The sequence below is a fragment of the Vipera ursinii genome, assembly GCF_947247035.1.
Source record: "Vipera ursinii genome assembly, chromosome: 10".
Lineage (NCBI taxonomy): Eukaryota > Metazoa > Chordata > Lepidosauria > Squamata > Viperidae > Vipera > Vipera ursinii.
In genome coordinates this window covers 4,877,036-4,894,575 of record NC_139520.1, presented here as the reverse complement: position 1 = coordinate 4,894,575, position 17,540 = coordinate 4,877,036, and the positions used below count along the sequence as shown (strand labels likewise).

The following is a 17,540-nucleotide window of genomic DNA, read 5'->3' as shown; positions in this document are numbered from 1 at the left end:
TTAAGAAGAGACTGGACAGCCACTTGTCTCAAATTATATGGTCTCCTGCCATGGACAGGGATTTATATTTATAGAATAGAGCTGGAAGGGACCTTGGAGGTCTTCTAGTCCAGCCCCCCGCTTAAGCCGGAGAACCTACACCATCTCAGAGAGATTTGGACTAGAAGACCTCCAAGGTCCCTTCCAGCGCTGTTATTCTGTATTCTGTTTTTTTCAATGCCATTCTAATTTTGAACGGTCACTAAATGAATGTTTGTAAGTCTAGGACCACCTGTATAACAAAAGTAGAGTCTGAAAGAAAATACACATCCCAATAGCAGGGGCAGTGGGACAGTAACCTGGAGATGCTGGTCGGCTTCTATTGGTTGAAAGTTTACTTTAAATAGAGACTGGATGAGCATGTCCTGAGGAGACTTTGGTGTGGTTTCTGCACTGCGTAGGGACTGGGCCTTCGCAACCTCTTTCAACAGTAGCATTCCTTGATTCCTTGTGACAACAGCAGGCTTTAGGGCTTGGAAGGAAAATGTTGTGTTTCCTGTTTTCCGAAGGCCAGTTCTGACTGAGCCTTGGGAAGAACTTCTCAGCAATGGGGGAAATTTGACCATGGAACCAATAACCTAAGGCAAGGGTGTCAAACTCAATTTCAATGAGGGCCGCATCAGCATTATGGTTGCCCTCAGGGGGCTGGGTGGGTGTGGCCTACTGGGTGGGCGTGGCTAGAGCGTGTATGGCCTACCGGGTGGGCGTGGCCAGCTCTACATCGTTGGCATCAAGGGTGCCTATGGGGGCCTGGGCAGGAGTGGGACAGATCTGGGGGTCTCTGGCAGGAGGAGGGTCTCTGGGCCAGGGCCAAGGCAGTGGGGGCCGTTCCCTCACTGTTTCCAGGATGGCTTCGCGGGCTAGATCTGGCCCCCGGGCCTTGTGTTTGACACGTCTGACCTAGAGAAGCGTTGTGTTCCTCTTTGTGGTTGTGCAGAGAGAGCTGCACAAGTGTTTGGCTGGAATGCCATAAAACTAGTTTTCTTCATTCAGGAGAAGGTCCAGTTGGCTGGCCTGGAGGTCTCTTCCAACCCTGGGGTTCTCTAGGACACTTTACTACTGTGGATATCATCTTGTGTGGATCAACATTGGGCGCTATGTAGCAAAATGAAATTCAGTGGTGAAAAAAGTAACGTTCTACATTTAGACAAGAAAAAATCAAATGCACAGGTAGGGTATAGGTCAGGGGTAGGCAATCTTGGCTCTTTTATGACTCGTGGACTTCAACTCCCAGAATTCCTGAGCCAGCCCACAAGTCAGAAAAGAGCCAAGTTGCCTACCCCTGGTATAGGTGGTACTCAATAGTAGTAACTATGAGAGGGATCTTGGAGTCCTGGTGGACAATCACTTCAATATGAGCCAGCAGTGTACTGAAGCTGCCAAAAAAGCCAACACAGTGCTAGGCTGCATTAACAGAGGGATAGAATCAAGATCACGTGAAATATTAATACCACTTTACAATGCTGGGCTGGGCTGTGAATGGAGGTGACACACAGAATCTTCCACGAGGGAGAGGGAGACGATGATGGCTCCCCCTGGTTCTGAAAACCATTTGCTTTTTTGGGAGAAAAGAGGAACAGATGGTGGCATGAAACAGCCAGGAGCTATGGATGCACACAAGAAGATTCTAGACTCCAAACGGAGAAATATTGAGTTTCCCGCGGAAGCCTTGCTAGGACCCTAGCCAAGGTGTGACCGATACGCTGTGCCCAAAGAAACCCAATTTTGGCTTCAAGTGATGGCCTGCTTCCCCCAACCTGCAAATCAACGGGGGGTCCCAGGGTCTTCTCAACTATAAAGCAGTGTTCCTCAAGACTGGCGACTTGAAAACAATGGACTTCAATCCGCCAGAATTCTGGCATGCTGGCGAGGCAATTCTGGGAGTTGAATTCCACAAATCTTTAAGTTACTACAGTGGAAAAACTCTAGTGTAGGGGTCTTCAAACTTGGCCCTTGTGTGACTTGTGGACGCTGGCTGAGGAATTCTGGGCGTTGAAGTCCACAAGTCATAAAAGGGCCAAGTTTGAAGACCCCTGCTCTAGTGTAAAGGACCCATCCCCATTTTTGCCCCATCCAATTTGTGGTATGAATCCAAGCATTCTGTGACTTGCGGGCTTCAAGGAAACTTCTGAACTTGTGTTCAGCACCATTTAACAACTGCTAGAGCCCTTGAGGGGCTTGGTGAGAAATCTTTCATCTCCCCCTCCCCTCCTCCTCGTCCTCCCTTTGTGTTATATGTATATGTGTGTGTGTGTGTGTGTATACATACATACACACACACGTACATATATATATATATATATATATATATATATATATATATATATATATATATATATATATATGCATACATACATTTGTTGTTGTTAGTTGCGAAGTCGTGTCCGACCCATCGCGACCCCATGGACAACATTCTTCCAGGAGGTCCTTTTTGTACTGTCCATGGGGTTTTCATGGCAAAGATACTGGAGTGGGTTGCCATTTCCTTCTCCAGTGGATCACGTTTTGTCAGAACTCTCTGCTATGACCTTTCCGTCTTGGGTGGCCCTGCACGGCATAGCTCATAGCTTCATTGAATTACGCAAGCCCCTTCGCCACGACAAGGCAGTAATCCATGAAGGATATATATATATATATCAAAGCCGAAGAGCCAGCGCTTGTCCGAGGACGTCTCCGTGGTCATGTGGCCGGCATGACTAGACGCCAAAGGTGCATGGAACGCTGTTACCTTCCCACCGTCGTGGTCCCTATTTTTCTACTTCCATTTTTATGTGCTTTTGAACTGCTAGGTTGGCAGAAGCTGGGACGAGTAACAGGCGCTCACTCTGTTATGCGGCACTCGGGATTCGACCCGCCAAACTGCTGACCTTCTGATCGACAAGCTCAGCGTCTTAACCCACTGAGCCACCGCGTCCCATATTTATATATATATATATATATATATATATATATATATATATATATATATATATATATATATGTGTGTGTGTGTGTGTGTGTGTGTGTGTGTGTGTGTGTGTGTGTGTGTGTGTGTGTGCATGTATACACACACACACACACACACAGTTCAGCAGCACTGCCCTGCAATCCTTACAAAAACGTGCCCCTTTCCCCGTTCACCATAATATCTGCAGCCCCTTCCTCTTCTTCTGGCTTTTCCTGTCCTCTGATCAGCCCAGATGGATCTAGACAGTTGTGACATGACCCAGAGAATCCTGACGTGGAAGGCCCCGGAGGCCAGCCTTTTACTTGGTGCCAAAATCCCAATTAGAGCATCCTCAACAGATGGCTGTTTAGTCTCTGCTTCAACAGGAAAGAAGAAGAGGCCGGATCTCCTTGGTTCCACTAAGGAGCGGCTCTTCCTGTTAGGATGTTTTTCTTAAGATTCAGTTCCTGTAACTTCAATCCATTTTTCCACGTCCTGAATTCTGGGACAATAGAAAACAGATCTTAAGCTTGAACAGCTCAGAAGAATCCTCCCATTGTCTTTTCCCCATACCCAGCTCAGATTCTCCATGTAAGGCTTTGTTTTTCATCCCTGGTCATCTTCATTCCTCATTTCAAATTGTCTAAATTCTGATTAAAATGTGGGTAACTCGTGGTGGGATCTGATCAATGGAGAATTAGTGGTTTTCCATGATTTGGAAACTACATTCCTTGTAGAGCCCCAAGTTTACCTTCTTAGCAATCTTGTCCCGTTACTGATTCCTTGTCTAATTGTGATCAGGGAAACTAAATACGTGATACAGAATTACAGGGACCTTGGAGGCGTTTTAGTCCAGCCCCCTGCCCATGGCAGGAGACCCTATACTACTCTGGACAAATGGCTGTCCAGTCTCTTCTTGAAAACCTCCATTGAGGAAATGCCCACAACTTCTGGAGGTCAATCGTTCCACTGATTCATTGTTTTCACCATCAAAAAATTTCTCCTTAATTCTTAGCTCCAGCTCTCTTTAATGATCTTCCATCTGTTACTTCTTGTCCTGCCCTCAGGTGCTTTGGAGAATAGGTTGATTCCTTCTTCTTTGGGGCAGCCCCTTAAATATTGGAACACTGCTATCGTGTCACCCCTAATCCTTCTTTTCATTAAACTAGATATACCCAGTTCCCTCAACTGTTGCATCATATGGCTTTATCTCCAGATCCCTAATCATCTTTGTTGCCCTTCTCTGCACTCTTTCTAGGGCCTAAGCATCTTTTTTGTGTCAAGGTGACCAGAACTGGACACATTATTCTTAATGTGGTCCAGTGCCAAGATCACTAACCAAATGATTGTAAGTCAAGGACTAACTGCATTGTTGTTCTCTCTCCTGCATCGATAAGACCATCTCTAGAATATTGTAGCTGGTTCTGGGATTGTGTTTTAACAAGGCCTAACAAACTGGAACATGTCCAGAGAAGGGCAGCTCAAAAATAGGAGAAGAATGTGAGGAGACGTAGTAACTCTTCAAGTAGAGCTGAAGGGCTGGCATGGAGAAGACCAGCCATAACTATTTGACACAGTTCCAGAAGACAAGACCAGAAACAGTGATTTTAAACCAGGGGTCTCCAAACTTTTAAGACTTGTGAATTTCAACTCCAAGAATTCTGGGAGTTGAAGTCCACAAGTCTTAAAGTGACCAGGTTCAGAAACCCCTGGTTCAAACATTGGTGGGATATCAAGAAGAATATCCTGATGGCCAGAGCTGACTTATAATGGGGCAGATGTTCATGGAACCTGGTGGCTTATCTTCCCTTACCTTGTTTTAAGCAGACTCTGTTTAAACAGAGTCTGTTTAAAACTGTTTTGGCAGATAGCAATCTTTGTAGGAGATTTCTGCATGGATGGGAGGTGAGATTAAATGTTCTAAAAATGATCGCTCCTCCAGTGATTCTCTGATTTAGTGGTTTGGAGGTTTCATCGAGTTAATTGCATCTTTTTTTTAAATTGGAGAGAAAGCAAGAGAATACCAGTTGGATTGCAGGGGATACAGAAGCTTCTGTGCAGATTTCTACTTTCCTAAGTAGAAAAACTGGTTTTGCCAGCCCTTCCGACAATCAGGAGCCCCCTGGACCACTTAATGCTATCAGCACTTGTCAAATATGTGTGTGATCTCCTTGTGTGACTGTCTGGAACACCAAAAGGCCTGTTAAATTGCTATCAGAATCAGACCAGCCTGCCTTCATTCCTTCCCCATTTTGTCTGCAAATTTGCTTTTTTTCTGAGAGATTTACTTATTTTTCTTCTGGCGGTCTTGAAAGTGAGGATTAGGGCTTGAAGTGCTGTGTTTGGCATCCCCTCCCTTGCCGGGCGATGGTGGGCACTGAGTTCCAGAAAGGTTTTGGCATCAACCGAAATCCCCCAATGCAGGGATGTCAAACTCAATTTCATTGAGGGCCGCATCAGCATTGCGGTTGCCCTCAAGGGGCCGGGTGGGTGTGGCCAGGGTGGGCGTGGCCTATGGGGGCCTGGGCAGGAGTGGGACAGATCTGAGGGTCTCTGGCAGAAGGAGGGTCTCTGGGCCAGGGCCAAGGCAGTGGGGGCCGTTCCCTCACTGTTTCCAGGATGGCTTTGTGGGCCACATGAAACCACTTCGCGGGGTGGATCCGGCCCCCGGGCCTTGTGTTTGACATGTCTGCCCCAATGGATCCAGTCTTCGGACTGAACGGTTCTTCTCCTTCCCATGACTATACAGGTAGTCTTCAACTTAAAAGAGTTTGCTTAATGACCGTTCAAAGTTGCAACGGCGCTGGAAAAAGTGATTTGTGACCGTTTTCCGCACTTACGACCTTTGCAGCATCCCCCGTGGTCACGTGATCCAAATTCAGACGCTTGGCAACTGATTCCCATTTATGACGGTCGCAGCGTCCCAGGATCACGTGATCCACTTTTGCGACTGTCTGGCAATCAAAGTCAATGGGGAAGCCGGATTCACTTAACAACCGTATCACTAACTTATCAACCGCAGTGCTTCACTTAACAACTCTGGCAAGAAAGGTCGTAAAGTGGGGCAAAGCTCACTTAACAAACATCTCGCTTAGCGACAGAAACCTTGGGCTCAATTTAGGTCATATGTCAAGAGGTACCTGTACTTCGGTTGTCACTGACATGCCTCTGCTTTAAAGGTAAAGGTAAAGGTTCCTCCGTACACGCGTGCTAGTCCTTTCCGACTCTAGGGGCCGGTGCTCATCTCCGTTTCAAAGCTGAAGAGCCAGCGCTTGTCCGAGGACGTCTCTGTGGTCATGTGGCCGGCATGACTAGACGCCAAAGGCGCACGGAACGCTGTTCCCTTCCCACCGGAGTGGTCCCTATTTTTCTACTTGCATTTTTACGTGCTTTCGAACTGCTAGGTTGGCAGAAGCTGGGACGAGTATCAGGCGCTCACTCTGTTACGCGGCACTCGGGATTCAACCCGCCAAACTGCCGATCTTCTGATCGACAAGCTCAGCGTCCTAACCCACTGAGCCACCATGCCCCTTGGGCCTCTACTTTACAGCTTTAATTTTTATTGTTTGCTTTTCACTTGAAAGAACTGTGCACAAACTGCTGAGCTGGAGAACCTTCCTGAAATATTTTATTTTTTAGACCAAAGTGATTGACTAGAATTAATTGCAGATAAGTAGACAGAGATTGGGGAAAGAAATTGGAGTCTCTGGGCGGGGTGTGGAATCAAAAGCAGACTACAGGTAGTCCTTACGAGCATTCGTTTAGTGACTGTTCAAAGTTACAGCGGCACTGAAAAAAGTGGCTTACAACTGGTTTTCATACTTACGACCATTGCAGCATCCCCAGGGTCACATGTTCCAAAGTCACATGCTTGCGACCAAGCCAACCGTTTCTTTGTAGTTCAGCACAGAGTTCTTTGCTGCAAATGACGAACACGGAGAATCGTCTGATCTTTTTCTACACAGATTCAGAGTAATTGTTTCACGGTCAAGAGAGACCATTCCAACCTCTTGGACCGTTATTGTCGGAACAAGGCAACTCATCGCGGCCGGCTCACCACGGCCAACTCACTGCGCCACAACTCACCATGACTAACAGCTCACCGCGGGACAATTTAATTATTTACAATAAATTTTAAAAATTCTTTTACTTTTTGCCATTCACATTTCATCCTGTCCCTCCTTTCCCCTCCTCTCTTCAGTGATTCTATTCCCACCGTTTCTTGGGTATTAGCGTACGTCTTGTCCTCTGGCGTGTTGGCCGTGGAGAGTTGGGGAATTGCTGTAGACCCAGTGCTTTTTTTGTAAAAGAAAAAGGTGCCGGAACTCACACATGTCATACAACCCGCCTTGCCTACCCTACAAGGTTCCATCCAAAAAAGGTGCCGGAACTCCGTTCTGAGCGTTCTATGAGGAAAAAAAGCCCTGCGTAGACCCCCTTCTCGTTGAGGCTTGCATCTTTCCTCTTGACGTTGTAGATGCCCCGTCAGAGCTTTTCTATTTTATTCTAAGATGGCGGCTCCTGGAATGGCTGCGGCTGCATTGGCTCTTGAAGGTGAATAGTTTTGGGAGGGATAGTAAGGGCTATAGGCCACATGATCAGGAAGATTTTAATGTGTTTGAGCAACATGGTGGAACTAAGGTAACATACGACATACGACCGACAATCTTTGCTGGCCTGGCGAGTTTCTAGTTGTTTTGGAACTGTTGGTGAGACTGTTAAAAGTCGTTGGCACTGTTTGAATTTGTTCTACCAGCAGCAAGATCTGACTGCTGGCCCAGTGATGGATTGTATTGCAAATCAGGGCTGTTTCCAGAGGAGGCAGAGAGGACCTGGAGCTTATGGAGCGAAGGAACTGGATGAGGCTGTCGGCAGGCCCAGAGGAAGAGAGAGAGGCTTTTGGAGGAGTTGGTGGCGGCGGCAGCAGCAGCGTGCTCCAGGGGTGAAAAGAAGCAAGGCCTCTTTAAGGAAAGGGTGGAAGAGTCAGCATCAGAAAAAGGAAAGAAGGCGAGGTTGTCGGAATACAAGCTAACTTGAGGGCTAATCCACATGGAGCCCCATTTCCATCTGTCCTGTGTGTCATCGTTCACTCCCTAGAGACTAAAATGGACAATGTGAAATTTGAGCGGGCCACGAACAAGGAGTATATATCGGAGGTGGTGACCCTTTGAGAGCTGTATGCAACGAAATTTCATTTTGATGTATGCCGATTGGTGTACATTCAAAGTGACAATAAAGTTATCATCTACATATTTGAAGCGCTAACTGTGAAGGGATGATGCCGCCATATGATGCTGCTGAGCGCTTGTGTGAGTGCGAGGTGTGAAGAATTGCCAGGCGATGTTGCAAATCTTTCTCACATTCTGGTGTGCCTTCCCAGGGTAAGGAAGTTCCGTGTGAAGAAAAAAGATGTTGACACCGTTCGGGAGCCGTTCTCAGGGCTGAAGTGAAGAAACTGTCTGGGCGGGGTTGGGTGTGCAGCATTGCCCTCCAGAGCGGGGTTGCTGTGAAAGCTCTTCTCCGTTGAATAAACTTCATGGTTTCATAATCGGCATCACTTTCCACTTAGGGATCCCGATTCCGGTGTCCACACAGCCCTTCTTGCTTTCACTCTGCTTTTCTTTGCCTCCCACTTTGCTGAAGGATTCCGGAAACGTCAAGATGGACCCAATGCAAACCAGCGCAGAACGCCCAGCCCTGGATGTAACAGATTCTGCAGGATCCAGTCTGGGTCGCTCACTGGGACCAGAGGTTTAAGTCTTCCAAGCTTTGGGATTGGGGCTATTTTATGCACAGTATAGCAAAGCACACATTCTGGTAAAGAAATCCAAAAGCTGAGAAGACTAAATCTTTGGTCCCGCTGACTGGCCCAGATTGGATCCTGCTACGTTATCCTGGGACACATATAGTCGCCTTCATTTGTAACTGATTCTCTTTCGTAGACCTGTAAGACAGTCGTGATTTGTTTCAGGTAGACCTCGACTTAACCACTCTTTTAGTGACTGTTCAAAATTGCAAACGCACGGGGGGGAAAAGTGTCCTGTCCTCATACTTATGACCATCGCAGCGAAGGAAAGGAAGGAAGGAAGGAAGGAAGGAAGGAAGGAAGGAAGGAAGGAAGGAAGGAAGGAATGCTGTTATGCAAAGAACAGGTGCGGAAGGAAAGGAAAGGAAAAGGAAGGAAGGAAGGAAGGAAGGAAGGAAGGAAGGAAGGGAGGAAGGAAGGAAGGAAGGAAGGAAGGAAGGAAGGCTGTTATGCAAAGAACAGCTGTGGAAGGAAAGGAAAGGAAAGGAAAGGAAAAGAAGGAAGGAGGGATGGAAGGAAGGAAGGAAGGAAGGAAGGAAGGAAGGAAGGAAGGAAGGCTGTTATGCAAAGAACAGCTGTGGAAGGAAAACATTTATTTTCCCAGGTCCACCCACTAGCCAGCATTCAGGATGAGGCCAGTCAGGAGTCAGCAGCAGCATTCAGACAGGCAGCGTTGGCATCCCAGAGCTTAGCAATGCAAAGGAGCCATTATGGGATGCCTTGCGCAAGGCTCCCTGTTGCAATGCTTGAGCTGACATCAGTGGCTTCAGTGTGGCGCTCGGAGGGGCCTGCAGACACAGCAAGGTGGGGACGGGTGGTGGTGGCGGGCACTTCCTGCCCGGGCACAGCTACGGTGGCAGGCTGAGCTGCCGACTCAGCTGTGGCTCAGGCGGGGCCAAGGCTTGTCTTCCCTTCATTTCAAACTCCAACTGGGGTTTATTTTTAGTAGCCAAAAAAAAAAGGAGATCACAAGAGTGAAAGGCTGGTGAGTAAAGAGGCAGTCCCTGCTGGAGTTTGGGAAATATTACGGGTTGCGGGACGGTGGGGAGGCTGGCTTTGCAACCCAGCCCGGTCCCACACCCCTGCAAAGTCGGTCCAGGTAGTCCTGGACTTAAAACAGTTTGTTTACTGACCGTCCGAAGTTACAACGGCACTGGAAGAAAATGGACTTATGACCCATTTTTCATACTTACGACCTTTGCAGCACTCCCGGGATCAAAATTCCGACGCTTGGCAACCGACTCACATTTACGACGCTCACAGCGTCCCGGGATTGTGTGATCCCCTTTTGCGATCTTCTGACATACAAAGACAACAGGGAAGCCGGATTCATTTCCCAACCGTGTTACTGAGTTAACATCTGCAGTGATTCGCTTAACAAATGGGGCGAGAAAATGGGGCAACACTCACTGAACAAATTTCTCACTTCGCAACATAAAATTCTGGGCTCAATTGTGGCCGTAAGTCGAGGACTACCTGTAATAAGGGGTGGAGGCATTTTGGTCAGCAGGAATGACCCAGCTCCCACCCACCCCTGACTTTGGCCGTTAAGAGGAGAGATACCTACAACGTTTTGGAGAATCTTCTTCAAACGGAGCAAAAAGGGCCCAGAGGTATCAACAACAAGCTGTGCTCATTTTACAGGAAAACTGTGCATTTTTACTATTTATTTTTAAATGCTGCAGAGTGGGTGAATATGATCATATTCTGCTAGCAAAAGACGGCTGGCATAGGGGAGAGAAAAGCAGCTTGAGCAGCACAAGTGAGGCCCTCTGGATGTGGCAGGCTGCATCAAGTTAGCGAAATGGACTTAACTGGGTAGCCAGCACCCTGAAAGCCTCTTATGTAGGACAGGCACAATAAAAAAGACGCATGCTTTCATTTGTTTTCATGTACCAATATGCTGGGGGGGGGGGGAAAGATATTTCCTCCCTTGCAGTATTTTTACTGCATTCAGCAGAAAAAAATTTTGTCTTTTAACATTTGATCTGTCGGCACAGACCGCATTATCTTTATTTGCGCCGACTGTGATTAATGCTGTCTTTAAAAAAAAAAAAAAGTCCAGTGTAATCAAACTGCAGTGGCCAAACCAGGTAATTAGGCAGGGATGTCAACATGAGCAAACTCGTGGTACATTTAGGCTCCTGCGCATGCTGGCTCTTGGGATTTAATTAACCAGCCAAGTGAAATTAGTCGGCATATAAGCTCTCCTCCATTCGTTAAGGAGCCAGGGAAGCCACGGGGGAATTCAATAACGTGGCTTAAAGCTTTGCTCCTTTGAACGGGTGCCTTCAGAGGCTCCACTTCTGAATTCCTGCTTGGCATTGCAAAGGGAAGGTCCTAAGTTATCCTGCTCAGATAGAATAAAGAACAGGGAAGGCAACGTAAGGAGATTGTTTGAATGGTAGGTGTGAAAGTCACTTCTTCTTCTTCTTTTTGTTTTAAAAAGAGAGAGCTGTCTCTTCTCTTTTGTTCTTGGATCTAGCCGTGGAAGCTTCTCTTTATGAATTACGGAGCTGAAGCGCCTGCCGAGTTCCACACTAGACTATTCCATTCCTCGTGTCCTCCTCACCCTTTTGCTCTACCAGCTACCTACCTATGTGTCTCCTGAATGGTTGAGTCGAGAAGAGAGGGGAGGGGGGGTGAGGGATGGAAGAGGGGGAGGAGGGGAGGGATGAAGAGAGGGAGGGGTGGAGGGGGGGTGGCAGAGGAACACGAGAAAGATGTCACCCTCTCTAATCTATCTGTCATTTTTATTTTTCAGCGCCCCAGCAGAAGAAGCCGCTTCCCATTCCGACTAGAACAATGCTGGAGGGCAGGCGAGGCAGCCTGCCAGCTGAGGTCTGAGAACAGGTGAGCGGCAGAGCAGCGGAGGGCAGGGCGAGGTTGGCAGTTACCTCCACCACCAGGACGTTGCCTAAGAGGTAACCAGCTCGGAGAAAGAGGCGTGGAAGAGGCAACCCTTGGCAAGCCGGCGAAGCTGAGCCATGGCTACCAATTTCAACGACATCGTCAAGCAAGGCTACGTGAAGATGAAGAGCAGGAAACTGGGGGTAAGTGGGGTACCAGCGCTGGCTCTCTCAGTGGGCAGGTCAGACGGGCAGATCAGACGACTCTGGGGCGGGTGGTCTCTCGGCTGAGATGTGGGGCAGGTGCGAAGGGCAGGGGGAAGAGGGGGGAGCGTGGAGCCCTCGCTTTTGTGCAGAAGAATTTGCACAGGGAAGGGGGGTGGAGCAGATCTTGATCCTCAGAGCCTCCTTACTAGACAGATCCTCATTCCCCCCCCCCCCCGCCGCTGAGTCTGCCAGAAGTGGGGGTGGGGGTGGCTGGAATTGTGGGGTTCTTTCTGGCATTGCTGCATAAAGGCTGTGCATCTCTCCAGACAACCTGTTTCTATGGGGGAAAGATGCAGGCTGCTGATTGGTACAGCTCCTTTTTTTTAATAAAAAAAACCTTTTTAATGGAGGATCCCTCCGTGTGTGTGTGTGTGTGTGTGTGTGTGTGTGTGTGTTTCTGTCTGTGTGTCCCTCTGTGTGTGTGTGTGTGTGTGTGTGTGTGTGTGTGTTTAGCCTCAATAAATCCACCAGGGCTGTAGGGATGATTTTGAATGGCCTGGCGTGGAATGTGGCCGTGGCATTTCTTTTCCCCACCATGCCAAAAAAAAAAAAAAAACTTGACCGGAGCGGCTTATGCAACTGTAAGGCAAATCTTTCAATTGTGTGGCTCGGAGGGAAATTGTTAGCAGGCTAATTGTTTTGTTTTGTTATCTATGGCATCGGCTGCGGGTGGGGTGTTTCCCCCCCTGCCCTCAGAAAATTTTGATATAAGAGATGCCGTTGAGGTTTCCTGCTCTAAAACTGCTTCCCTGTGCTTTTGAAAACGCTTGAGTGAGATTTATGCAGAAATGGGAAGATTAGAATACAAGCAGAGATGCTTTTCCTTCTCTTGTTGAGTGATGCAGGATCTGAGGGCTAAATTCCTTCAGAAAGGGGTCAGTTGGCGCCTTTTGCAACTTGCAAATGTTATTAAAAGGCAGAAGCCCTTCTTGAGCTATGCAGGATGCCTTTTAATAACGATATTTAATTGAAAAAGGTGTTCCTTTTGAGTTCTTGCTCCCAACAACACAGCTGTCCTCTTACAGTGGCTGCCTCTGGGCAAATCCTTCAGGATGCCAGCCAAAAAGATTGCTTCCCCATCTGGGTTCTTGCTCAACGACTCTCAACCTGGACTTGGGAATCTCTTAGCTGCCCCTGGCTTCAGTGGAAGCCAGCTCCTCCCTTTCTCACTCTTAACCGAGGTGTTTTTTTTCCGCCATGAAAAAAAGCAGCCCACATTTCCCCCGTGCAATAAATATTTAATACTGCCTTCAGTCTGTCCCCAGTATTCAACATTGTTAGAGGTTTAAGAAAGACAGCAGAATCAAGAAACAACCTTTGTGAAGGATGCAGAAAGCCTGGGGGTGCAGATGTGTTGGCCAACAATAGTTGGGCCAAGTAGCACCATGGAAACTTCTGTTTCTCTGTCCTTGGGTGGGTGCTTTCCAAAGGATCCTTGAGCACTGACTCTACATCCTGCAGGATTCCCATCCGTTGTATTTAATGGTCGCTCACAGGCCAGCTTTCTTCCACCTGATCCCTTGCAATGCTTAGGACCATAGCTGCGAGACGTTCCAGTTCAAAGGAATTCTGGGAAATGTAGTCCCAAGCCGTTGGAGGGACCCAGTTTGGAGACAGTTGACTTAGGTTTCTGATTCCGGTGAAGGGATCCAGTTTGGGCCAAACCCTTGAGAGGGAAGGGCCATTTTGAGCTGTTGGTTGATCTCAAAGCCACAGGAGCTCACTTGGTGACCACAGCAGGCCCAGCTTCTGCCTTTCTCTTCCCACCTTACTTCTCTGCTGCAAGGCATCCCTTCTCCTGATTTGTATTAACAAATATAAATTAAATAAATTTGGATTTGTACGTGCAGGCATTGGAGTATGTGATGGACGCACGTTCTTTGGGCTGTTCAGAAATATCTTTCCCAGTTAGAGGCAAGTAGGATTGGGCGTTGTTGGTAGATCATCATCTTTGGCTAGCATGATGGGCAACATCTTGAGAGGCCCAGATGACGGTCTCTGTTGCTCTCCTGGTTGCACCTCTTTTGTTGATGGTTGAAAGCCATTCTTTCGGGGGGGGGATATCAACATGCTGTAGTACAGCTGTAGTACAGGCATTTGACCCCCTCCCTTGGGTTCCGCTAGTCATCTCCTACTGTTTGTGTCCTATTGTGGGAAGATGGACAGATCTACCTCTTTCCCTTTCTGCAAAATTTCAAACACAAGATCGTGGATTTACTACAGAGGTTCGTTCATTCATTCATTCATTCATTCATTCATTCATTCATTCATTCAGCAAATTTATATGACTGCCCAATACACACACAGTGTCATCAAGTTGGGATGTTGGGCAGAAATTTGAGTGGATGTTGTAGGTACCAAAGCTCCAGTGCATGTTGGTCCAGTATTTCATCAAGTGTGTGAACATTTTTTGTTGTGGTGATGGTTAAATGCCTTTTTGTATATAAACGTATGTATTGTGAGGATCACTTTTATCTGAAGCATAGTTTTTGATACATGTATTTTATCATTGGAAAAATCAGATATGTGCCATAAATGAAAGATCCTTTTAATCTAGTCTCTGCTTAGTTCAGGTGCAAATGTACGGTATTAATTTAATTTAGGCTCATAGGCCACTTCCATCATGGATAACTCTAAGCACCAGTAAACTGAAAAAATTAAATTAAACTAAATTGTGATTAATATGTGTGTGTGTGTGTGTGTGTGTGTGTGTGTATGACATCACACGATGTTCACAGAAAAAATGACAATAAAGGTTATCTTACCTTATCTTAGACAATAACTGACCACAGGCTACCCAATGAGGAATGTAAGTTTTAAAACATCATAAGATGCCACCATCCTCCCTAACCCTCAAAGGCTTTCTCTCACAGTGTCAAACCTTAGCAGCTATTCTGAGTTCCAGCACGATAGGTGTTAATCTGAAGGAGAACAATGGAAATGGACCACTCCTGTCTTGCTTGAAATTGGGATCCAGAAAGTAGATTCCTTGATGGACCTTACCAAATAGGTAGAGTCTACTTGGAGAAGTAGTACCTGAAGATACCCAGGTTCTGAGCCATGTAGGGTTTTAAAGAAGACAATCCATACCTTGAATTGTACTTAGAAGTCAGCTGGGAACCAGCCAACCCTTATAGGCAGAACAGTGATATAAATTTGCTGAATGAATGAATGAATAACAATGGATGGAAATTAATCAAGGAGAGAAGCAACCTGGAATTAAGGAGAAACTTCCTAACAGTGAGGACAATTAACCAGTCGAACGGCTTGCCTCCAGAAGTTGTGGGTGCTTCCTCACTGGAGATTTTTAAGAAGAGACTAGACAGCCACTGATCTGAAATGGTGTAGGTAGGGTATAAGAGACTGGTTCATCTACTTATATTTTGTAGCTGACCAGTTGATGAGACTGCAGTCCAGCTGGAAGCAGTGGATCCCACATGAAGTCAGCAACAATTTCTCCCATTGTAAAAGTGTGTTGCCATGATTGCAAAAATTACCACCAGCTGCTTTCACAACCTGCTGGTTCCTGCATTCATGTTTGTGTTGGTGACCATGAACTGGAAGACAATTAACAGAGAAGAGATTGTCTTACATCCGGTGTGTGTATGTGGGGAAGATGAAGATACTATGCAAACTGGCCTTGAACCAGTTTAAAGATTCCTTTTTCAGAAATTTCTGTTGTATGCCTCATTGTCAGACATGAAAAAAATCAGGACCACACATTAAGTTCCAGTCAAGCTGATTTATTACTCCTGCCTATACACAAAAAACCTAGTCAACTAACGGTCAACCCTAAATAGGCACTAGATAAGAGTTAATGGAATTCAAGAAGGGCTGGGCTTGGAACATTTGTGAACACTTAACGATTCTAGGCTGATTCCTCTCTTGACTTGGCCCCCAGCTCTGACTTTCCTTCTTCTACATTGATTCCCCAACCCATCCCTTATCAAATTCAGAATATTGTTTTCATTGTTCGGATTTGAGTCAGCTGGGGGAGATTTTCAGGACCAGACTACTCCCTTCAAACAAAGCCAAGTTCTCTCTCTATAGGTACATAATTTTCTTTTAATGCTTTAATGAAACTGACTCATATTCCAGTAAAACTGACCAGTAGGAGAAATTTAGGGCAAAGGAGAGAAAGAGCATCTTCAGAGATGCGTAGTTCATGGCAGCCGAGACTGGCAGTTATAGTTGTAAATCACGACAGCCATAAAGCAGGTCATCACGTGACCGATCCAATTTTACAATTTTTTTTAATGGTGGTCATTAAGTGAACCCATTGTTTGCCATGAGCAGGTTTTGTCATAAACTGGAAGTGACAGCAATTTTTAGCAACCCCCCCCCTAAATTGTAGTCACATGACTGCAGGCCTTTGCAAATAGCTGTAAATGTGAGCCGGATGGCGAATGTCCAAAATGCAGTTGTGTGATTGCGGGTGCAGTCGTAAGTATCTTTTGGGGAGGTGGGGTGCAGTCCATCTTAACTTTGGACAGTCACTAAGCAATCAGTCATAAGGAATACCTTACAGTTATGGCCATTAGCTAAGATGGCTTTAAAGGAGATCAGACACAATCACGGGGCCAAAAGTTTGATGTTTTCGCTAATCATAAAAGCAATGTGCTATCCACCGAGTAGGAGACAAACGCAGTTCTGGGAGCAAGAGTGGCCCTGTGTGTGTGTGTGTGTGTGTGTGTGTTCTTCTCCACACAGTTGTTTGGTGTGGGACAGGGGCAGACAACCTTGGGTCTTTTATGACTCGTGGACTTCAACTCCCAGAATTCCTGAGCCAGCTACGAGTCATAAAAGAGCCAAGGTTGCCTACTCCTGGTTTGGGAAATAGGAAATGAGACAGTGGTTGTGGAGGTTAGCTTGGTGCCTCTGTTTTTTGGTGGTGGTAGAGATAATTGGTTGACTCCAGAGAGACTTCACTTTGGACAGACATCCCCTGTGCATACACCAATTGGCCCTAGAAGGTTGATCCACCAGCTGCCTAATCTGTATCCAGAAAGCAAGTTTCCACTGCTCTTGTGCTCTCTCTGGAGAGATCCACTGAAGCCTAGCCCTAGGGCGCTGTTGTCAAGCCCGCTGGTCCTTTGTGGCTCTGGCTAGATCCTCTCTGCTCAGGTAGCCTTTATGCCCCAGGGCTTCTACTTCCGATCCAGAGCATTGCTCCAGTTTCGGCAGCACAGTCCAGGAAGGAAGGCCCATTGCAGTGTTTCCTCTTACGTGCGTTTTTGTTGCTTTCCAACGTGGAAAAGAAAGGTGTGCTTTGCGTGCGTGGCTATTTTTCCAAAGGACAGCCTTGCCCAGACCGGCGTACAACTCTAGGATTCGCAGCCAGCTGCATCAGGGCTTAGGCTGAACGATGTTGCCGTAGGAAATGACTTGCTGATGCTTTTAAAACAAGGATGCAAAATTGATGGGAGGCCACCCTTGGCTGTGTGCCTAACACTCCATATCTGGGATGTTACAAGTAATGAGGAGGAGAGCATTTTAACCGCAGGGGGAATGCCAGCGCAGTTAGAAGGGGTTTTGTCCTTTCCGAGTGCTTTCCGAAGAACGTGCGATTTCCAGAGCCAGCAGACGGGTTGAGGTTTAAGCCTGTCAGCAAAAAGCACGAGATGAAAATATCGGGATATTTGCTACTGTCTGC

At 46.9% G+C, this 17,540-nt stretch overlaps 1 protein-coding gene across 4 annotated transcripts in view; it reads left to right on the top strand.

Annotated features, from left to right (window-relative positions):
* The window catches only part of DOK4 (docking protein 4), a 73,729-nt gene that overhangs the window by 16,639 nt on the left and 39,550 nt on the right, over positions 1-17,540 (top strand). For all 4 annotated transcript variants that reach the window (XM_083370717.1, XM_083370715.1, XM_083370716.1 and 1 more), the window contains exon 2: positions 11,536-11,824. In XM_083370717.1, coding sequence (XP_083226843.1) covers positions 11,759-11,824 — 66 coding nt within the window. In that variant the 5' untranslated portion in view covers positions 11,536-11,758. The remainder of the gene's footprint in view (positions 1-11,535; positions 11,825-17,540) is intronic.